The 24,276-nt window shown below is 42.3% G+C and overlaps 1 protein-coding gene across 2 annotated transcripts in view; it reads left to right on the top strand.

The window, feature by feature from the left end:
- The window catches only part of SGCZ (sarcoglycan zeta), a 554,931-nt gene extending 531,600 nt beyond the window's left edge, over nt 1–23,331 (top strand). For both annotated transcript variants that reach the window (XM_079989844.1, XM_079989843.1), the window contains 3 exons: nt 8,251–8,323; nt 19,313–19,436; nt 22,170–23,331. In XM_079989844.1, coding sequence (XP_079845970.1) covers nt 8,251–8,323; nt 19,313–19,436; nt 22,170–22,370 — 398 coding nt within the window. In that variant the 3' untranslated portion in view covers nt 22,371–23,331. The remainder of the gene's footprint in view (nt 1–8,250; nt 8,324–19,312; nt 19,437–22,169) is intronic.
- Nucleotides 23,332–24,276: the final 945 nt, after the last annotated feature.

Below are 24,276 nucleotides of genomic sequence, written 5' to 3'. Positions count from 1 at the left end.
AGCAAAGGATATGACTAATTGAGTGCCTGTATGAACAGACTAGGATCAAGGGAAAATACAGCTGTGAGTTTGGCTGGCTCAATCTCTGTAAACCTGGGATCTGACAGAGGCATGTTAATGCCTCTTAATGACCAAGGATGGTCCCTTCAATGGGTAATTCTCTCCTGCAGTGCTAGAGAGGTCTCAGACCTGTGCTTTGTATAGGGTCTCCGACGTGTGCTTTGCAGGATGCGTACGTGAAATAGTAGCTAGCAGCTTTGAATGGGCAGTGATAGAACAGAGAGATATTTCCTAATAGCTGCTGTCCTAATAGCTATGTGGAATTAGCTGGAGCGGGGAGTACAGTTTTGTAGGTCCACATAGTTATCTGGGAATCTGTCTGCCTTCTGCAGGAGTGCCTGTTTGCCTCCACCTTTGCGCTGCTTGTGCATTTGTTAAATAAAGCAAATAGTCCAAATACACCATTAAGTCTCCAGTGCTCTCTCAACCAAAGGAAACAAATGCTGCAATCCTTCTCCTGGAACTTGGCCACAGATTCCGGAGTGAGAGCTGTGCTGGTCTGTTGCAGCAACAAAGTGTATTGTGGCACCTTAAAGCGTAACATTTCTTCTATGGCATATGCCCAACAACTGATGCTTACACACCATGCATCTCTTTTGTGGGCTCTAGTCCATGAAAGCTTATGCCATAATATAATTTATTTGTCTTTAAGGTGCCCCCAAAACCTTTGCAGCATTATTCTGCTAGAGAAACAAACACATACTGTGCATGTCTGCGGCCATATTATCATGAACACTGTGCATGTGGTGCCCTATTTCAGCTATTTGAAATTTTCCCAACTTTTTTTTTCCTTCCTCCTGGTATGTCCAATTGTAGGATGAATGACTTCCCATCTAAGAGAACTTCCCTCTTTTCCCAATAGCTGCTGTCATGCTGATTGGCTTCTCTAACAGGCCGCAGCTCTCCAATATCTGGATTACACAGCCTTCACATAGTTAAGAACATGTAGATTTTATTCTTGGTAATGTGTGTCAAATGTGGTGAACCTTTGACCCTCCAGACACTGCTGAACTAATACTCCCATCATCCCTGGCCATTGGCCATGCTTGCTAGGGTTGATGGGAGTTGTAGTTCAGCAACGTCTGGAGGGTCAGATGTTCCCCACTCCTGCCCTGCATGGATGAACTTCAGAGCTTGTCACGAAATCCGCTCCACTTCCCAGTGGGGAGGAGTTGTGGTGGACTGCGTGGTCCCCCCATTCCCCTCCAGGGCCGTGGGACTTAGTCCCCCATTGCCCAGGGGATCCCAGCCACGTCAGAGCCCGGCCAGCCAATCCGCTGGTCGGGGGGCATGGCCGGGACCATGTAAACGGAGGCGCGAGCCGGGGGGGTTCGTCTTTGGCTCGCTTCCTCAACCACCCGCCCTCCCTCCCTATTTTGCAGGTTTAGGCACTGGCCTTGATATGGACCTCGGCTGGTTACCGTTGAGGGGTCTTGTAGGAATTTTTCCACTTGGCAAATTGGCACTGGCCACGTGGTTTTCACCTACCTCATAGCAATCGTCACATCTTTGTTAGGGTTGCAGTTAGGCACCGTTTGACCTTGTGATGGGGGAGGGGAGGTGTGGCCATCACCTGCCCCTCCAAGCTTAAGGGTATTCCGTTAAAGTAATCCAGGGGTGTTGATCTTGTCCAAAGCCCGGGTCCGGGGCTAGGGCCATGACACGACCCTGACAGGAACACCAGGGGGAGCTCGAGTTGGTATTCATCGACAGGACTCCCCCTTCCAGTGGTTTACCCTTACCAGACTCCCTGCGCATCGGGCAGGAGTCAGATATAGTCGGGTCCATTCAATGCCTAAGCCAATACCGCTCACATTCTGTAATCAATAAAGTTGTGGCCAAATTTGCCCAATAACATTAACCTAATATCTGTGTCCTTGTGTGTGTTGCCCAATAACATTAACCTAATATCTGTGTCCTTGTGTGTGTTATTTCTCAACAAGGGGGTGGCTTTGGGGTCTTGACACACAAATACTTGATGCTGTTTCAGTTTTGTTAGTGTTACACCATTTCTCAACATCTCATGCTTTGTTTAACACCAGGGGTCTGGTTGCATTAAATGAACAGGTCTTAATTTCGTGTACGTGTGTTTGGAATTGAATCTGAGCCCTCCCTGTATTTGAAAGCTTAGTGAGATGGGAAAGTCTGTGGCAGGTCAAGAATCAGAAGCTGAAGCTGGCAACTGGGAGGGAAGCCAAGAGGCAGAGATGAGTCAGGCTCATGAACAGTCACAGGTGTCTCCCCCTCTTGCTGAGGCAAGGTCCTCTCCACCCCCTGTCTCCCAGAACCAGGAAACAGGGGCATGCAGGCACAGTCTGATTGCTTGGGAAAAGCCCTGGAGAGGAGGAGACCTAGATAGCTGTGGGGAGACAGGGAGCTTTAGTCATGGGAACTGATCTCATGGAGTCTGACACTCAGCCAAGTCTGTAGAGATCATATTTTTGCTAAGAAAGAGTAAACTCCAACTTTGGACTGTGTAATTCAGGCACAGGCAAACTCTGGCCCTCCAGATGTTTGGGACTACAACTCCCATCATCCCTAGCTAACAGGACCAGTAGTCAGGGATGATGGGAATGGAAGTCCCAAACATCTGGAGGGCCGGAGTTTGCCTATGCCTGGTGTAATTTACTGACCGGCATGCTCTATGACACTGGGTCCCATAGCATGTTGGATACCCCTTGCTTCCACACATGGAAAATCTAAGTTTTATCTCCTACCTTTAGTCTTGAATACGCAGAGCAAATCTCTAACCCAGGAAGCCTGTTGAAAAGTATAAAGTGAGAATTTTATCACTGATCAATGGTGTTTCTTAAAGTATTAGCTGCTTTCAACTTTCACTGTTTACTGCAATGTCCTGCAGCGAAAAACAGTTGCTGCAGTACTACAATGTATGTCTGAGGCTATTGTAATGAATGGCTCATTGACTGTCATATGTATCCCCACATGCCCCCTCCTCCTATTGGTATGGTTGTGTCAGATTCCCAAGCCTTGTTGTCAATTGCTTTGCAGTGCACCTCTTTCCCCGTACTGCTAAATTAAGAACCGTATTTTGCCTCTCTGCTGATCTAAAGAAGGGCATATAAGTGCCCAAGTCTCTGTCCCTCTCTTATTGCCTGCAGAATTTCCCACTTGAACCATGGTGAAGGGCATTTCTCAATAAATCATTTCTCTTTTGCTTTGTGGTAATGACAGGTGGTTTTTGCCTTCTGCATCCATTATTCAGCTCCGTGGTACAGCGAAAAGTTAGAACGCTTTGGAGACTAAATGGCCAGCAAGTCATTATATAGGTAATAATCAGGAACACTAACGGCAAGATCAAAATAGAACCTTCTCAATAACCTTTTTAAAAAGTGCATATTATGGCTTTAATCTATTCCATCTTTACGAATGACGCACGGTGCTTTTTAGCAATCTATAGTACTATTATTTTCTGTTCACGCATGGAAGGAAGCCATAAAGCACTCCACATGGTGGTTGTTATCAAGTAGCAAGCCATTCATGCAAAGCAGTATACTACGCAGCATCTACTGAAGATCACCTGGGAAATCTCCCAGCAGATCCTGATCTACAGGTGAAACTTGGAAAGTTAGAATATCATGGAAAAGTTCATTTATTTCAGTAATTCAACTTAAAAGGTGAAACTAATATATGAGATAGACTCATAACATGCAAGGTGAGATATGTCAAGCCTTTATTTGTTATAATGGTGATGATCATGGCGTACACCTGATGAAAACCCCAAATTAACAATCTCAGAAAATTAGAATATTAAATGAAATCAGCAAAACAAGGACTGCAAATAGAGCAATATTGGACCTCTGAGAAGTAGAAGCATGCATATGTACTCAGTACTTGGTTTGGGCCCCTTTTGTGTGGCATGGATGCTATCAGTCTATGGCACTGCTGAGGTGTTTTGGAAGACCAGGATGCTTCAGTAGCATTGCTCGGTCTCATGTCTCTCATCTTTCTCTTGGCAATGCCCCATAGATTCTCTGTGGGGTCCAGGTCAGGTGAGTTTGCTGGCCAATCAAGCACAGTAATCCCATGGTCATTGAACCAGGTTTTGGTATTTTTGGCGGTGTGGGCAGGTGCCAAAGTCCTGCTGGAAAATGAAGTCAGCATTCTCTTAAAACTCGTCTGTGGAAGGAAGCATGAAGCGCTCCAAAATCTCCTGGTAGACGGCTGCATTGACCCTGGACTTAATGAAGCACAGTGCACAGTGGGCCAACACCAGCTGATGACATGGCTCCCCAAACCAACACAGACTGTGGAAACTTCACACTGAACTTCAAGCATCTGGCATTGTGTGCCTCCCCATTCTTGCTCCAAACTCTGGGTCCTTGGTTTCCAAATGAGATGCAAAAGCTGCTCTCATCAGAAAAGAGATTTAGTTTCACCTTTTAAGTTGAATTACTGAAATAAATGAAATTTTCCATGATAGTCTAATTTTCCAAGTTTCACCTGTATCTTCTGTTCACTCCTCTACAGGGCTTCGAAATACCTTTGAAAGCCACCCAGAGTGGCTGGGAAAACCCAGCCAGATGGGTGGGGTATAAATAATAAATTATTATTATTATTATTATTATTATTATTATTATTATTATTATTATCCCACCACCTCATTTTTGTTTGAGACTGGGATACCTTAGACCAATGTCAGTGAGCTGCTCAATCATCATAGAAGGGGTGGGCAATATGAAGCTAGAAAACCTAATGTGTCCATAGGCAAGCGGAAAGGAGACAAGAAAGTAAAGTAAGGGGGGAGAATGAGGCTGTGGGTAGAGGGAAGGGATTCAAATGAATGAGTGAATGGAAGAATTGGGCAGGGGATTTAGGAGAAAACAGGTGGCAATAGAAGTGAAGCTGGGGCAGATTGGAAGGAGGAGAGGTGGAGCCAAGGAGGGAGTTAACTTGTGGGATTCATTGCCACAAGATGTGATAGTCACTAGCCTATATAGATTTCATGGAGAAGAATGCTGTAAATGGTTACTATTATTACTTGTGATAGCTGTGTCCTGTTACTGGGAATTTGTTGGGGAACAACAGCAAAGCGGTTATTGTCCTCATACGCTACTTGTAGGCTTCCAAAAGGTGTCCAGTTGGCTGCTATGGATAGCAAAAGATGGACTAGATAAATTTTGGTCTCATCCAGTATGACTCTTAGATTTTTATGACCTGGGAAAGAGTTGCTAAGACGACTTATGCTGGGATTGGTGTAATTGTTTGTGTACACACATTCACATAATCTAAATGGCAGTGTCAAGCCTCTAGTTTCAATCTCTCATAATTTAAGTACAGTGGAACCTCGGTTTTTTAACATAATGTGTTCCGGAAGACTGTTCAACTTCTGAAATGTTTGAAAATCGAGGAGCAATGGATGGTCGGCAAAATCCATTGAGAAAAAAGAAAAACACGCAGTGGAAGACGCTCAACTTTTGAGGCTCGTTCAAAAACGGAAGCAATTACTTTTTAAGTTTTCCATGTTCGGCTTCTGAGACACTCGAAAACCGAGGTTCCATTGTACAGTGGTGCCCTGCAAGACGAACGCCTCGCAAGACGGAAAACCCGCTAGACGAAAGGGTTTTCCGTTTTGGAGGCGCTTCGCAAAACGAATTTCCCTATGGGCTTGCTTCGCAAGACGAAATGTCTTGCGAGTTCCTGCAGGTTTTTTTCCCTTCCCCCCTTTTCCTAAGCCGCTGATCCGCTGATAAGCCGCTTAACAGCTGATCCGCTAAAAGCCGCTAAACCGCTAATAGCACTAATCCACTAAGCTGTCAATGGGCTTGCTTCGCAAGACGAAAAAACCGCTATACGAAGAGCCTCACGGAACGGATTAATTTCGTCTTGCGAGGCACCACTGTATATTATTAATTCAAACGCTATACTAGTCCAAGAACTGGTGTTGGCTGCACATTTTCCAATGTTGTCAAGTAACACTTCAAGCTAAATGCTTCCATTTTACGATACAGCTGTGAAATGTTGCACATTGTTTCTCATTCTAACACGACTTGCAAATCTTTTACCAGTAGCATTTAACTGATATCCTGGACCCACCTGTAAATCCTACATCACCACAACGATGGGCGCCTGTTGACAAAGACAGGCACAACCGAAGTTCCTTATATCTGTGATTTGAGAAGTCAGGGTCCAAGTATCTACAGGAATAACATCCCTCTCATTTGCTTACCCAGCTGTAGAAGCACCAAGGCTTTTGAAACCATGGCAACTTTGGTCAGCGACACCAACAATGTACCAAAGCAACACCTTGTTGTTTGGTCCCTTTGTTGAAATGAACAGTACATGCAACATTGAGTTTGCTTTCATTTTATTGTGACCCTAGATGTATGATTGAATTAAAGGGAGGTGGCGGCGGTTTTGCATCTAGAGTACTCCCAATAAAACGGCACAATTTAGCCTTTATTTGGTGTTGTGCTGAATGTGCTGCCATTTTCTTTTTGAGAGCAAGACAATGCATGGAGAAAACCCTTGTTTTGCTGTTTATATAACAAGTACCCACTCATTGTGCTCATTCTGTGGATGCAAGGGTAACATGATCTATTGCCAAACTTTCAGCTCTGTAATTTGTAATATATGCTTCCAGTGGTATTAATGAAACCATCTTCATTGTCATTTTCTAAAGGCTGAATATCAGTAACTGGTAAATCGAGCAGAAATAAGTAGTTTACACCAGCCAGTCTCTGAGAGTACTAAATTTTCAGTTTCCATAGTTTCAGGGGAGTACAATTTGCGAATGCATGACTAGCTATGGCTTGTACTGAATTAGGATGGATATGATGTATGCTGAGCTCTGTGTCAGAGAAATATTTCTGAGAATCTTGCCATTTATAAAATGGCCATGTATCTTGTGGGTTTCTTGCCTTATTTAAATGATACCTCCTAGAAGATTTTCCACGCTCGGTCTGCTGTAATCTCTAATTTCTTTATGGATGATCCCACAATGTCCATGATTATGCTGTTTAAGAGAGTACATCACTGGTCCTCTAGTTAACACATTGCTGCCCAATATTGAAAGCTGAGAGTTTGAACTAATAAATAGCTCTTGTCACTCCCCTTCTATGACTTGTGATCTAGTTTTGTAAAAAACAAAACAAAACCCAAAAAGCTTTGTTTTCAAATGTTGACCAGTTTTTCCCTTAGTTTTTAGCTAATTATTATTTATTTAAGGCATGTGTATATCGCTTAATGATTAGTATTTCTAAGCCATGTACCCCATGTACCAAAATAAATAAAGAAATAAACTGTATAGAGAATAAAACAATGAAAATAATCATGAAACCAGACACAAATCTGAATGCTACCTTAAGATGAAAAGATGGGAGCTAGAATCCAGTCACCTCTGGAGGGAACCACTTTGGTCATATAGAATAAAATAATTTATGAAAAAAATAATCTTGTATAATTCATTATGTCCTGAAGCATTGCATAAGATACTGGAGATCTAGACTAGAGGTGGCTGTCTAAGATCTGGGATATTATACTCATATGCAAGAAAGGGGAAACATAAATCGGTCATTAGTGGAAATTTTTGTATGGAAGCTCTCCTGGATAGAAGAAGCACTCCTCTTTACACAAGTGCTGGTCCATTTCCTTTTCTGGACAAGGCAGATGCGTAAGCACCGTCCTTTAAGCATGGAGCTTCTGCCACTGTAGATATGAATGAGGCAGCAGCAGCAGCCCAGCCTGAAGATCAGGTCCTTTGCTTCCAGTGCCACCAATCAAATCTTTTTCATATATCACATTTTCTTTAAAACATGAAACCCTTCTAGAGCAGTGCTCCTCAGCTATGGGCCCTGAGATATTGTTGCACTACCCATCATACCTAGCCAGCTTAACCAATGGTCAGCGAAGATGGTAAGAGTCCAGCAGGGCTTTAATTTTTCAGCCGCAGCTCACCAAAACTCACTTCTGGCACCTCCCAGGTGGAAGAATAAGGAAGTTGTTCAAGGTGAATTCTGGCACCTCTTTTTCTAGGGGGGGGGGGGAAATAGCACTGGAAGCATTCTTCTAGAGCCAGTCTAATTTGAAGAAAACCTCACCAACAGTAACGTGCTGAAACATTAAACAAATCAGATCAATGAAATGCTTTTGTTTGAGGAATGTAATACATTTAAACTGTGATCTTCACATAGAATATAACCATCCTGTATCCTATTTATGTATTTATTTTAGGCACAGAAGGGGCTGTATTTGAGCACTCTGTGGAGACTCCCCATATCAGAGCAGATCCTTCCCAAGACCTCAAGTAGGTGTTTTGAAAGCATTGATTTCAGTTTTATTTGGCAAGTTATCAATAGACCAGCTATGCTTTAAAACGCCTTTAAAGTAAGTTATATTGTTCATTAATATGACTATAGCATTTGTGTACTCCTCACCCATAAACAAAACTTTCAAGTAATTCACCTACAAATGAAGAATCCAAATTAATCTTAGACCTTTTCACAAGAGCATTTTCCTTTTGACATGTATCTGTGCCTTGTATCAAAGTTGTCTGAAGCGGTGACGGGTCAGGATTCATTGATTGTTAAATGGGGTTTGTAGAGCACTCCTGTCCCTCTGAAAACTGAGTTTTTGTTCTTATTATGAGCTCTTTCAGGATGTGCAAGCCACAAATGTCAGGGAAGGGTTGACATGCTGTGGTTTGCCCTTGAAAACTATGTTTGCCTTTTGCTCATTTTCTCTCTCTCTTGAGCCATATTTGTCCTTCACTTTCCTATGAATCTATCCTTCCAAGGTTATTCAAAGGCTGCAATCCAAACAAAAAAACCCCCCACTCACTCCTGATGTCAGTGAAACAATACTGCATTTGCCGGCCAGTCACTCTTGTGGTTTTTGTCTTTTCCCCAAATATCAGAGAGATTTATTTTTTTTATAAAAAAGATCGAATCCTAAAACTTCCAGGGAGTCTGTAAGTCAAACTAAGATTTATTTATTTATTTATTTATTTATTTATTTATTTATTTATTTAATGAAAATGACTTCCCTGTTGAAGCCTTAGATATGTTTAGATGCGGCTGTGCTGCTGAGCCCTGATCAATATTTTTCTGAAAAGGCAAAGAGATTAAATGTAAGCCTAAAACAAACAGTTGTGTTTCAGTATAAGGTTCTTTCTTCTTCTGTTTTTGGGGATCATTTCCATCTCAGCACGTGTCACAGAGGTTGTGGTAAGGTTGATGTCCCCTTCTCTTTCCAAAGTAGATTTGGAAGCAGATTCAAGAGATGGACTCAAGCACTTCAACAAGGGAGTGCAGTCATCAATCTGGAACCATTGTAAAATGTGCATTTTAACTTGGGCAGAAATCAGATGAGATCCCTTGTTGAACACGTTGCCCTAAAGCAGGCTTCCTCAACCTCTGCCCTCCAGATGTTTTTGGCCTACAACCCCCATGATCCCAAGCTAGCAGGACCAGTGGTCAGGGATGATGGGAAATGTAGTCTCAAAACATCTGGAGGGCCGAGGTTGAGGAAGCCTGCCCTGAAGGATAACTCTAGATGTGATGGGGCAACATCTCCTGACTCCGATGGAGCACCACTTCCTGTTTCCTGTCCAGAAATCAAGAGGGGTATGTGTGAGGAAACCCTAGAAAAGATATAAGGAGAGAGGCACCTAAAACAACCAGTAGCAGACTGGTTGTGGTAACAGGAGGAAGGCAGATATTTTGCCACTCCTCAGTACCATCAACCATGAAATCTTATTAGACCAACTTTGCTGGCTGGAGTAAAGGACACAGTGTTATGGTGGTCCTGCTCTACCTTAGCCTAAGTTTCAGAGGGTTGCACTGAGGAACTTTTGCTTGACTCCATGGCAGTTCAGCTGTGGATTCCACAGGGGTCAGTCTTAGACCTCTAGTCAACATCTGTGTGAAGCCACTACGTGAGGTCATCTGGAAGTATGGAATCAGCCATCACCAGCATACTGATGGCACCCAGATCTACTCCACTTTCTCAGAGGAGGACAGGCAGCAGAGGCGGCTTTGGGGGAGCTTGACCAGTTTGGTTGCACTCTCTGCAGGAGACACCTCAACTATGAAGTAGAATGGAAGGTCAGAGGCAGGGGGTACAGAACTTTGGCATTGCACAAGGTGCTGCTGAAATTTGAGACACCAAGGTCCATCACTGTAGGCAGAACCTGTGCCAGTGTCTGGTCATCATAAACTAAGGCTGTTTTTGAATATTTTTTTAAAAAAAATAAAATAATATTTTTATTCTTTTATTATTATAAGTTGCACCCAGAATTCATGAATGGCAAAATGGGGTAGGCTGTTTCACCAAATAGGGGAGGACTGAAATTCTCCAACAGTTCAGGAGGAGAAATAAAGAAAGAAAGAAAGAAAGAAAGAAAGAAAGAAAGAAAGAAAGAAATCTTTTTGGATCAGTTTCAGTTGAGCCCTATTTATTTTGAATGCCTTTTTGCACCTCACTTTTGAGCATCTCCATCATGAGGTTATCTTGAAATGTTGTTTTTTTAAACAAACAAATGTGTTTGTCTTATTTTACTTCCATAATGTTATATCTAGTACATTTAATAATATAAAATTTAAATTTTTTGAGAGGTTAACGGTACAGTCCTGTATGTGTTCCATAGAGTTCACTGGTGTTTACTCCTAGATAAGTAGGTTCGGACTGCAACTTCCATGTGTAAAACTTTGTTTAAACAGGTATGTTATTTTTATTATCCACATAAATAACTTTATTCTTATTCTTAAGCATTTTTCAGATTTAGGAAATTAATTCAGCTGCCTCGATAAATGATAGCAGTATCAATGACCAAATCTAATCTGAAAAATAAAAATCATATGCTAAACATTTATGAACATGCTTCTCATACTCTGAACATCCCCCCCCCCCATAGTTTGGGATGTTTACATTTTGTTCCTTCTAAATCATCTTTAAATTCCCTTGCTAGTCAACCATTCAGCTCAGACAAGATAAAATCTACCCAAGTTAATCTTTTGCTAGCAAGATTTTGCTGCCTGTAGCCATTTTTGAGAGTTTATAAACCCTGTTACATGATCCCTGGCCCAAGAAAGCTTAGCTGAACCTGAGACTCATTAGCAGGAACAAGCAGGATAAGAGGATCATATTTTACAAACAGTAAAATGAATTACATCTGTATAACTGAATTACACCTGTATAATTTATTTGTCAGACTCCAGTTACCACGTTTTGTCAGAAAGAGCCCAGCTAAACTAAGGAGAGTATAAACCCCAAAATATTTATTTTAAATATGACAGCAACACAGTTTGTCCAGGTAGTCATTAAGAAACAAACAGCTTCTATACACAATAAAAGACCACAGTGGTTATCTGCAGAAATCTATGCCCTCAATCAACTTCTTAATAAGGGGGGCAAATTGCTTTGTTGTTGTCCTGCACCTCTGGGGAGAACTCGAAAATCAAATTTAATAGCTTCCTTCCCCCTTTTATCATCAAGGCTACAGTAAGATTGACTATAAACTAATCCTGAAAGCCAACAGTGGGCATAATGAGATGGAAAATTGATCAAGCGACAAGGAGCCGACAAGGGTAGTAGGATCCCCTTTTAATTCTGATCTGTATTGAAGACTCACAAATCCTGCACAATAGTTTTGTGTTTTCTACAAAGCTGCAACCGCATGGCATCAGCAGGAGCAGTTCTCAAAAAAGACAGAGGGAGTAAGAGAAAAGCACTAACATAGCAGGACATCCTTTCATTAAAAGCTTGAGCCACAAAGAGGCCAAACACGATTTCCCCCCCGCTGCCCTTAAACAGATACAGAACTTTAAAAGATTTGATTTGAAGCTATGAAGGCACATGTTAATGTGATCTGCTTCCAGGGCAGGAGGAAGCCTCACAAAGCAGCCATCAACATAAATTATATAGGGTATATCTTGGTGCATTTGTGCTTTTGTATGTTAATGTGAATAAGGGAGCTTCTAAATGGCAACATACTCAGCAACAGCTGCACCGAGAACAGTGCACCAAACAGGAAGTGTCTGTCAGGGCTGATGGTTTAGAGGCAGGTAAGTGGCCAGGTGGCCTAAGATCAGCTAAAACCATAGAGCAGGGGCAGGGAACCTTTTTCAGTCTGAGCACCATAGGCTTAGCACTAGCTGAGGCCAGAGGCAAAAGTAAGTGGACCAACTAATTTTGATTTCACCGCATTGTGACCATGGCATGCTGTAACCAGGCAAACACACTCAAGAGGGATGCAACTCAGAGCCAATGGAGCATGGGGCTGTAAAGGAGGGTTGATCCTGGAAGAGGCATGAGGCCTGGAAGGCTGTATTCACATCCCTGAGGTTCCATAGAGGCAGGCCATAATTAGAAACTTTGCAGAGCTTTGGTGGCCCTTGGAGTCACCTTACTCCTGTGGAAATGATAACTGAAATCCCTGTCCTCAGGAAGCAACTCAACCAAACTCTCATGGTTGCTAGAGAATAAGGCATCTGGGTCCTACAGCTAATATCCCCATTAGAGAGGCATGTTGTTTAGTCGTTTAGTCATGTCCGACTCTTCGTGACTCCATGGACCAGAGCATGCCAGGCACTCCTGTCTTTCACTGCCTCCCGCAGTTTGGTCAAATTTATGCTGGTAGCTTCGAGAACACTATCCAACCATCTCATCCTCTGTCATCCCCTTCTCCTTGTGCCCTCCATCTTTCCCAGCATTAGGGTCTTTTCCAGGGAGTCTTCTCTTCTCATGAGGTGGCCAAAGTATTGGAGGCTCATCTTCACGATCTGTCCTTCCAGTGAGCATTCAGGGCTGATTTCCTTAAGAATGGATAGGTTTGATCCTCTTGCAGTCCATGGGACTCTCAAGAGTCTCCTCCAGCACCATAATCCAAAAGCATCAATTCTTTGGCCGTCAGCCTTCTTGATGGTCCAGCTCTCACTTCCATACATCACTACTGGGAAAACCATAGCTTCAACTATACGGACCTTTGTTGGCAAGGTGATGTCTCTGAGGTATAGACATGTGCAAACCTTTAAGTCATTATCCACAGGAAAAGGGACCTGGTGGATCGAGAAGATTTGTAGATAGGACTTTGGTCACAAACACTCCTTGACTATCTTGAAATATGACAGGCACAGGAAAACCCTGGATCCACACATGAGAATTGCAATGAAAAATTATCTGCCCTTGTATGATTTTTGAATGCAATTTCCTTCATTAAAAAGGAATGCAGCTTACATTGTTATTTCATATGTTTTAAAAGTTTGCTTCATTTATTAATGAAGAGATCTATGGGAAACTGAACAGTGTGAGATTAAGCGAGAGCAGGAGATGTCTGCCCACATCCTCCTCCCCTCAAAATGCCAAATTATCTAGACAACTTGTTCCTGACTCTGGGCCAGAGGTACTGCATCATTTGTTTCCAACCCTGCAGACCTCACCTGTCCAGTCCAGGGCTGAGAGAAGTCCTTCCAGATCACAGCCAGTGGCGAAGCTGCATGCTCTGCTACCGGGGGCGGAGAGCAGGTGGGGGCATGAGTGGCACCCCCCAGGGGTGTGACATGCATCCCAGAGGTGTGGCACGCTGCCCGCAGGGGCATGGTGCGCATCCTGGGGGCGTGGCGCGCTGCCTGTGGGGGCATGGCACCCGGTGCGCAGGGGGGCAACGCAATGGCACCCTACCGGATTAGTGGTGCCGGCGGTGGTCCACTCCCTCCGCACTCACGTTCTTCCACCAGTGATCACAGCTTTAGTTGTGTCATCCAAACAAACCATGGAAGGGATCACTTCTCCCCCTATAGCTCTGAGGGTCCAAAGCAGTAAGCTGCTGTTACCCTAATCTCTGTTTGCTATTAAATCCATCCCCATACTACTGTCATTTACAACCATCTGTTTACACTGACACCAGTCAGGCCAATCTAGGATCAGCACAGTATCGTGTAGGCAAAAAAACCCCACATTTTCCCCAAGCCAATAAGGTTTACAGATTATTTTTATTAGTATTAAAAATAAATAAAATAAACTCCTGGGTCTCCTATGTATTCGACCTCCATTCAGTGAAGCCTTCTCTCACACCCATGGCATGCAGATGTTACTAGTCCCTGCATCCCTATCTCACCCCTGTCACCCACTCATGTACCCCATGTGCAGAGTAACAGGGGGATCATGCACTGATGCAGAAGAGAGGAAAAACATGTAATTACTGGAGGCTGTAGCAAAGCGCGCACACCCAGTGCTATGCTCAAAATTCTGAAATAAAAAATCAGCACAGTGGATAATTCCCAGTACATCCATTCCACTTTTGTTTTTGTTTTTTAATAAATGTTTATTAGAATTTCCAATTTAATACAAAAAACAAAAGTACAAAAATACAGAATTAAAAATCAAACAAAACAAATATAATTTCCAATACTTATTTCTATTACCTTGTTTCTCGGACCTCCTCTCACCTCCCCCTTTTGTATTCCAGTTCAAATCTTAATTCAGCAAATCCTTATTGTAACTTATTATAACTTATTTTAACTTATTACTCCACTTTTACATTACAGCTGGTAACCACTTAATTTCTGTCCAACAACTTTCTAACATTCATTCATTCATTCATTCACTTTTGGAACAACAAGAGGTCACTCAGAATGCCAGCATACATAGATAATGGAGAATGATGTGGCAGTATCCCTGTTCTGGGTTGCATTGTTCCCAGGAGAGCATCTTATTCAACCACCTCCAATGTAGGTTCTCTGTGCATGAAGGATTTGTTGCAGGTCACCGTGGTCTTCTTCCTCTCCTCCCCTGGTTCCTCCTCAAACAATGGATTCCACTTCTGTTCATATATAACACATCTGTTCTATGTGTCACAAGTTTTCAAACGGCCCTTCATTTAATTCTGCTACCTTTCTCCTCTGATCTCTCCCCACCCCAGTGTTATCACTACAAAACCTCTCCTTAACTTACAATACATAACAACGACATTTTCAAAGGCTCTTGAGATGTCATTTTATCTTTAGATTTCACTCCCGCCTTGGCAACAAACTACATTGTAACTCCAGACACTATTGCTTAATGCGCACACACTTCACCTATCTTTCTAGACTTGTTAACATCAAAGTAGTCAATTATTTTCTATGATTCCTGGTAGAATAAGGAAAACTAGCTATGCCAAAAATAATGGAATGTTCCGTTCAATTAGAGTCTAGCTAGGAGATGTCTAGGACTTAATGAGAGCTTTAGGATTGATAATAAGGTAACTGACATGCTCTGCATGAAATAATATGACGTTAAGTCATAAATTCGATACTGCCATATTTCTGAATTGGAGCTGGGGCTGTAATGATCTTTCCTGGTTTAAGAGCCAAACAGTTGAAAAGATGCAAGGGAGAGGCAGTGCAATTTGGAGGGGAGAGGCAGCAGTTGGGGAATGTTTGCTTTCCCCTGATTCCTCCCCATTGATTCTCCCCTGTATGCTTTGACCATAGCTGCTTTTCCACTAGCTGCATCTGAGAAATCCATATCCAAGAAACCCAGTTTCATGGAGGGGAGGGGACCAGATGTTGCAGGAGAAATGCAAGAAATGAGGGAAAGTGAAACACCTTTCCCCACTCATTAGATACCCGAAGCTCAAAAATGAATGACTTACTCATGCCCTGGTCTTTCTCTTTGAGTGTTCATTTTTAATGCTACCTTTTTTCCTTTTGCAATAATGAACCCAAACCAGGGCCAATCTACATCCCATGTAGTTGCCGCTGAGACTCCTTTTCCCATGTTTTGGGACATTTATGTTTTACCCAGAGATATGAAAACATTCACCGCCACCTCCATCTCTTTATAGTGCCAGAGGTAGAGCAACCTCCCCCTCCTTGTTAAGGAATCATACCATAACCCACTGACCCCTTTGCCGGCTTGTGAGTTGTGGAAGGTTGCTGGTCCCACCGCCTGAAACCTCAGAACTCTTTGAACTGGGCAGATTCCCTAACTCACCTGCATGCAAGCTAGCAGAATCTTTGAACCCCACCATACTGAAACATAGAATCTGGGTATAGTTGCCTTGTAGGAAGATTAGTTCAGGCAAAGCAAGATTGTCCACCAAAGCAAAACTCCACTTCCTAAATTTCCAAACCCTTATCACACCATACTAGTGATCTATCTCCTTTTAATTCAGTTCTAAGACTATAAGAGCAAAAAAAACCTGAAAGTACCTCCATTCTCTTTCCGAATAATTATGGCCAAGCCTTCTTTACTTGCTTTTGAATGCTGAGTAACCATCTTAGATCAATTGTCTTCTGCCTCTTGAGAGTCCTGGCTTGAGTTGAACTCACTCAGTTCCAAGTACCATTTTAGTTTTCCTCATCAGCTGGGCTTTTTTTCACCTGGAACTCGCTGGAACGGAGTTCTGGCTCTTAGGTGGGCACCATTACCATTATAAGAGAACAAAGGAGATGTTCATGGTGAGTTCTGCACCTCTTTTCTAGAAATTTAACACTGGTTGTTGGTGACATTTTCCTTGATCTTAGGGTGGTTTGACTTGCGCTTCTGTGCATGCATGCACACACACGCCCACACCTCTCTCAAGCAGGCCTGGGAAGGCAAGTGGAATATGATTAGCAAACCTCAGAGAGGTTTCTTTGAAGGTGTAGCTTGCAACTCTTTTCTCCTGATCCACAACCAATGAAAGTTCCTAGTGGTAAACATTTATACTGGTTCATTGTGTTGACACAATAGGCGATAAGAAACCTTAGTCTCTTATAGCAAGTTTAGGATTGTGGTATATATTCCAGGCATGTCCCCATCAAATTTAAGTGCTTTCCAGTCCCTGTGATTTCAGGGGCGAGGTTAAGCACCTTTTAACATCTCTTTCTCTGCAACCAAAGGATCTTAAATGTCCTTAACTTTGGGTAGATGGTGCCCATTATTTCTAACCATGCTTTTAACTTAGTGGTGGTGTCTGAAATGAAATCTTTTTACAGAGAAGCTATTTTGCCTCCACGGCAAGTAGTATTTTTTTAAAAAAAAATCAAACCACTCTTATTTTAAATTTCCTGTACAGTAGAGCAGCATGTAGAAATTTTAGCCCATTTTATCATATAGTTGCATACCTTCCTGCTGCCTAAGGGAGGGCTGGGAATAAAACACTGCATTGGTAGCAGTGAAGTAAGTATCGTTATGACAAGGAATTTATTCTCTGGAAGGAAAGCAGGTTCTCAGACTGTTCAAAAGAGAACTTTCCCGGAATTTAAACCATGCCCTTTTCTTTAGAGACAAGGATATATAAAAGAGAATGCTGTAGTAGCTCCATGGAAAATGCTGCACTTTTAGAAAGCATATAGCAAATATTTCTGAAGTTCCACTGATTTTAATGAGAGGGGTTACATGTGAAACCAATAGATTTGAAAGTACTTCACTTTTGGCTTGAGATTATTAGTTTTTCCATATCAAGACCTGGAAACCAGTTTTGGGGACTCATAATGGTTGTTTCAAAACAAAATATGAGCAGTGAAATTCTTGTTTGTCTCAAAATTTTAGAATGCTCTCACCAGAGTGGCAAACATTTCCATTTTCCTAGCCTTTTAGACACAATTTAACTCATGCTATTTGCTTTTATCTGGCTTTTAAGGTCTCACTGCCGTTGTAGTTCTTGCATTCTCTTATTGTCCACCATTTGTTTTATTTATTTGTTATGCTCACTGGTACTCTGAGAACTGGGAGATGGTACTTTCTTCTTCTATAAACCACCCTGGGAATTCTTACTGAAGGGCAGCATAGAAATATCTAAAACAAAATTAATAAAATAAAACCTGGGCCGGGGGGAGAGTCCCACCAGTAGATAAAGAGGCAGCAAAATTTGTTCTGGGGGCAATACACCGAATTTGTGTTGCTGAGTTTCAGCACTGAAAAAGGATTGTTATTTTTCTGGCTGGGCTGATTATGCATAAAAATGAAGCTAAGAAGGTCATATTGCTGAATTTTTTTTTGGGGGGGGGCGAATGGTCATAGGTTTTATGAAACATGTAGTCCAGTTACTTGAAATTTGCTTATGGATAGATGTAGATATAAACATTTTCACGTGAGATGAACATGAGAAGCTTCTTATGTGTCAACTTCATAAGATGAGAGAGCTTTTCATATGCACCTCACAACATAGATTCAACCAAGCCTGCTTGTAGCCTTCCCACAGTTGTGCACCATGAAAACAGCATGCTGAACTAGATAGGCCTTTGACTTGATCCAGCAGGGCTGGGGGGCTTTTTGTTCTAATGCTCATGTTCTTAAGCTAAGGGGAAGGTTCATAAAGAGCAGACAAAACATCAAAGTAGTTACAAATTCTGAGCTTGATGTCTGCAGGTGAGTCCTGCTGTCGGTTAACAAAACCACATGCATCACATGATCCCTTGCAGAAGGTGTGCAAGTCTAGCTTTGTAAACTAACTGGATGGAAGCCCATTTCAGAGCCATATGTACTGTAAGCCTCTCTGAACTCCTCAGAAAAAAATAAAGAGTAACAAATAAAAAAACTGTAAATTCTGAGCTTCCAGTCATGGTAGTAGAATTGTAATGATCATGCAAATAATGCAAGATGTGAATCCATACAAAGTCTTGATAGACAGGCCACCACGGGCTGTAGGAAGCTAAAGCCATATTGTCAGTCTTCAGGCTGTACATATTGTTTGTTGGTGATTTTCATTTGCCTTCTTTTGCAGAATCACATATTTAAGACCCTCCTAGCATGACAATCACCAGTCACGGTGACAGTGAAACAATCATTAGATAGGCTGCAGGCATAAATCATTAGCGCTTCTGGGTAGGGTGGTAGAATTAACGTTGCAAAGATGCAGTGCAAATATTTGAGTGTAGATTTGTTGTGTGCTATCACTCCTCGCCTCCTTGGCACAAGCAGAAAGCAACCCACCACATGGTGGTAATAAAACCAGGCTCTTACATGAGACAATAACGCATTTTCAGCATAATATTTTGTTATCTATAACACAGACATGCACTAAGATGTGAATGCATATACGTGTATTTATGTGCATATAGAAATACGTGGTTCCTGAAGTAAATGCCGTGTGTTCCAAAAACCGCTCCGAACTGAGATCTAAAGGAATATGAATATTGTAAGAACTGACATTTTTCATCTTGAAAATGAATTTTTCCAAAAAGCAGGGGAGTCAGTGGAAGTTTTATTTTTACATTGTCTTAGGGAAAAGATTTTACCTATGCTGTTGGGTGATATGTGCAAAGCATAATCATTTAAGACTTTCCCCCCTTTCCCCCTCTCTTTCCTTTTTTCAAAAACACACTTTCAGGCTCGAATCGCCAACTAGATCTTTGATAATGGAAGCTCCCAAGGGAATACAAGTGAGTGCAGCTGCAGGGGACTTAAAAGCTACCTGTAGAAAAGAACTACACTTGCAGTCCACAGAAGGGGAGGTAAGTCTGATAGAAGCACCATGACACAAAACATAGATGTGGGAAACACAACTCAAATGGTGCTCTGTTAGCCAGATCATCCTTACCACATACTTGTGTCAGCATGAAAAGATTACATCAGGAATCGTAGCATTTAACAGTGCAGCTCAAGGTTGTCAATACAATTTATGGCAAATGTGCCTCAAACACAGAGAAAAGCTTCAGATATTACAAGCAAGCTTTCCTAGTTGACTCTGAAAGAGACTGTGCAGGTGGCTGACAACCCTTCCTTTTACCATCTGAAGATACCCAAAGTTAAAAAATCATGGTTTAGTTACTGGATTTCCTTTTCAGAACTGAACTGCTTTCATTTTCAAATTGCAAACCACCTTGTGGGCCATTATGGTGGAGAGGTGGTCTAGAAATGCATTAAATTATTAAGTCAGGAAAGAGATGTGATTTAAAAGGCCATATACACAGCTCAATGACACATTACATGAGATTCATACCTCCATTCCCAATGTGTACAGTATGCATCGATAGTGATCATATCCACATCATACATTTAAGACACTCTGCTACCACGCTGACAGTCATGGCTTTTCCCAAGGGGCTGAGGCATCCCAGAGTCCAAGTAACTCGATGATGTCCTAAGACCTTTCAGCGTCCTTAACAAACTACAGACCCCAGAATTCTTTAGGTGAAGCGGTGGCTGTTAACATGGTATAAGAGCGGATGTGAGCAGCACTGGAGTCATCAAACTGACCTCAGAAATTCCACGCTGGGCAAGGCTGGGCAAGGACGCTGAGGAGTCCTTCCCAATCATAACCCAGCCCTACCAATCCTTGTTGCTTCTTCTGTTGCTTCTGTCTTGTGTGGCATGTCTCAGAGGTATTCCCACATGTCACAAGGCATGATGGCCATGTTTGTGACTTTTCAAGGGGAGGCAATTTTGTTGCCTGCAAAGGAGGCACTGTTGGGAAAGCAGGAGGCAGACATTGGCAGAATACAGGCAGTAAATGCCTGATGGTCCACATTCAGCTTTGCAGGTCACAAGTCGTGCACAGCTGTCATAATAAATGACTGAAAATTGCACAAACATCATGCTTCCTTTCCTATGTGGCACTGATGACTAGGGGATATTTAAATGAACAGCAAATTCTAAATATTTCAGTGTGCTGTGAATTATACAGTTCCTTTTCACTTTCACTGCTCTTTTCAAACTTCATTATTTTGATACACTAACGTTGGGTTCCAAGTTTACCTGCAGCAACAAATGTACAAAATAACGCTACATTAGTGATGAAAAATGCATAGCTTACCTGCTCCTTCCACTTAGCAGTACTGATAAATGGGCCACAGTTAAATCAAGATCACCAAAAGGAAGAAGTGTTAAAATGTGTATGTTTTCAAGGTGCTTTGAAAACTTTGATGACTTGCATGCTATTATATCCCAGCTTTCAGGTTTATATCCATATTTAACTATCGGTCCAAACCACACATGGCATGAAAATAATGATGGTTTGAATTGCTCCAAGAAGTACTTTATAGGTAGCCATTACACTGCCACGGAGTCCCATTGCTTTCCATAGGCTTGAGCTTGAGTCACACTAATGTGTCCCTCGGCAGCTGCTATAATGCAGGAAATACTTAAAGCCTCAGCCTTGTATCAGTATTTAAGCTCAAGAGCTTTTAAAATACTGCTGTCATGCTTTTACACCGTTGTTGCCACTCTGAAGATCGTAAAAGGCATCAGTAAAAAGCTAACGGCAGTTGTAACAGTAAAACCCATTCTGTTGGTTCTGAGAGCTGTCGGCCAGAGCCCTCCATTGGAGTTTCTGCCAGTGAGCAGCCAGCCATTTCAGGATGCTTGCCTGCCCAATGGGAGCTCCATATGCTAATTGGACATGAGCTTTTTGCTTATATCTGTGGTAACCCTAGAGGTAAGTTATAAAAAGAAGTGAATTCCTGCCATACTCCATAGCAAACTGCATCCAATTTATCCTTACTGGAAATGGGTGATCCCCCCAATGCTGTCCTCAATTAATACTAATAATACTTATTATTATACCATGCCCATCTAGCTGGGTTTCCTGAGCCACCCTGGGCAGCTTCCAATAATTACCTTGGAATTGGTAACAGCTTTCTCCAAAAAGACATTGGTTTGATTTTCAAAGCTTCACTGTCCCCAAATGACACCTCCCAAACTCTCCCATTTTGCTTCCCTGTCAGGTGACAGTCATAGGAGTAGCAATGCTGGCACAAGAGGAAAGAAGTTGCTCCCTTTCCTTTGTCTCCCTCCACAACACGAGTCAACTGTTGTGCAACTATTGCACTAGGTTTCCTTTGTTGCACAACCTTTAAACAACTCCTGTGCTAGCGGACAGAGAATGTTCAGCCAGGCCCCATGTATTTATCATTCCCTGTATGTCTGATATCTGTAGGTGAGTGTGGTTGCTTTTGCAGGCAAAATGGTGCCATCCACACACGATAGGGAGGCATCTATAATATACACCAGGCATGTCCAGCTCCCAAGAGACTACGATCTACACCCACTATAAAAAAAAACTGGCAGTGACCTACCCATTAGATTGATTGGCCAAAGTTGTTGAGCTTTTTGTTTTTTTTGGGGGGGGGGGCAATCGATCTGGATCACACAATCGACCTAGGTAGATCACGATCGACTGGTTGGACATGCCTGATATACACTATGAAAAGAGCTTTACATTCTTTTCTCTTCTCTTTTCCTCCTAGATATTTTTAAACGCGGACTCAATCCGATTAGGAAATCTACCAGTGGGAACTTTTTCCTCTTCCTCCTCCCCGCCGAGCTCATCAGCAGCTCGACAGACTATCTATGAGCTCTGCGTTTGTCCCAATGGTAAACTTTACCTTTCCCCGGCAGGAGCAGGCTCCACGTGTCAGTCCAGTAGCAACATCTGCTTGTGGAGCTGAAAAGACTCCCGACCCCTCCTCACACCAGAATAGCCTTTTTGTTACTGTCCCTCTGCTTCACAGTTCTGCCCGGTTTCCTTCGTCCCATCATGAAGCTCCGAAACAGCCCACAGAGCATCTTCTTCCGGTGTAAGCAGGAAGACAATGTGGCCTTTTTGTCTGGCTCGTGGACGTAAACGACTGGAAGAAAGAAGGGGGAACAAAAACGGTTGTCTTCATCAGGAAACCTGGATCTTGGTATCACCTTTTGTTTAAAAGGGAGAATAACACAGGTGCCTTTGCTATATATGAAGTGAAGCACATTGTTTTAGATTTTTGCAGGAACTGTAAATGAGAATCTGCACATATATATAAATATATATATATATATATAATACATAAATATATATAGATAGATATAGATATAATGCTATACAAATTTTCCCAGAATCAAAAGGCGAGATGAATTGGTATAATAAATTATTCTACTGTCTGAAAGCACAATTTTCATATGCCCATCACTTTTGGATGTAAACTTTTATCCCTGATTTTTAAAACTTTTGGAGCATTGTGTGATGCTTGCTTTGCTAAACAATTAAAATTCAATTCACATTTTAAGCAGCAAGAGACAGAATCCCTCCCCAATCTCCAATCCGTTGTTACTGTTTATCTCCTACATCTGGGGTTTTGTAGGAAAAATTCTTTGGACGCACTTAGCAATATAACCTATTCATGTTGAAAACAAGACCCAATTTTAGTTTTGTTAAGCACTTCAGTGATTACCTAGTGATTATATACAAAGCAATTTCTTTAAACAGTAGCATTCTGGGGGTCAACAAATGATCCGGGTCAGGGGAGAATATACCACTGAAGAAATTCCCATGATGATGTGATGGATAAATGGATGACCAAATAAATATTTTTCTAAAGTTATAGAAGTTTATAATGGAAAAAAGAGCCATGCCTTGAACTGGAGCCCCACATGTGTGGGTTTCCTCATCCGTTACAATGGAGGCAGCAAATGCATGCGCACACATGAAAATGCCCATAGACCTGCTTCGTCCACTGAAATGAACTGGAGGAAAGCACTCTACAAGCCCCAAACAGTGGCAGGTTTGGAGCATAATAGTTGCAGCTAAACAAAGCCATCAGAATTTAGTGCATTGGGATTACTATCACGGTGAAAAAGTGCAGTGACGTTTTCTCTTGTTAGCAGCTATTATCAGATCTTCCCATGCAATTTCAAAATATAATGACTAGGATTCTGAAATAAATTAAGAAAGTTAGTGGGGGGAAATGTTTGGCCCTTGGTCACCCTGGAAGCCATATGTACCCCTAAAAGGGATTTCCAAATGATAGGGAAACCCTCCTGAGCCATGTGGGAATGGGGCACTGGGGTACTGCTTGTTGGACCAATTTGGGGCAATTTGTTACCTGCCCCCACCCCAGCAGCTGCAGTTCCATATTTTGAGTGAAGGTGCATATGGCTTCAAGGATGAAAGAGGGGACAGGCAACCTTTTTTCTGTGAACTTGCTTAGCTTGTTTTCAGAATAATTATTATCATTATTAAGGGACGCAGGTGGCGCTGTGGGTTAAACCACAGAGCCTAGGACTTGCCAATCAGAAGGTCAGCAGTTCGAATCCCTGCAACGGGGTGAGCTCCTGTTGTTCAGTCCCTGCTCCTGCCAACCTAGCGGTTCGAAAGCACATCAAAGTGCAAGTAGATGAAGGTAAACGGCATTTCTGTGCGCTGCTCTGGTTCGCCAGAAGCGGCTTAGTCATGCTGGCCACATGAACCGGAAGCTGTACGCCGGCTCCCTCGGCCAATAAAGCGAGATGAGCACCGCAACCCCAGAGTCGGTCACGACTGGACCTAATGGTCAGGGGTCCCTTTATTATCATTATTATTATTAAATTTGTATACTG

This window comes from Podarcis cretensis, assembly GCF_951804945.1.
Source record: "Podarcis cretensis genome assembly, chromosome: 9".
NCBI classification, from domain to species: domain Eukaryota; kingdom Metazoa; phylum Chordata; class Lepidosauria; order Squamata; family Lacertidae; genus Podarcis; species Podarcis cretensis.
This window is presented reverse-complemented; position numbering and strand designations above follow the sequence as displayed.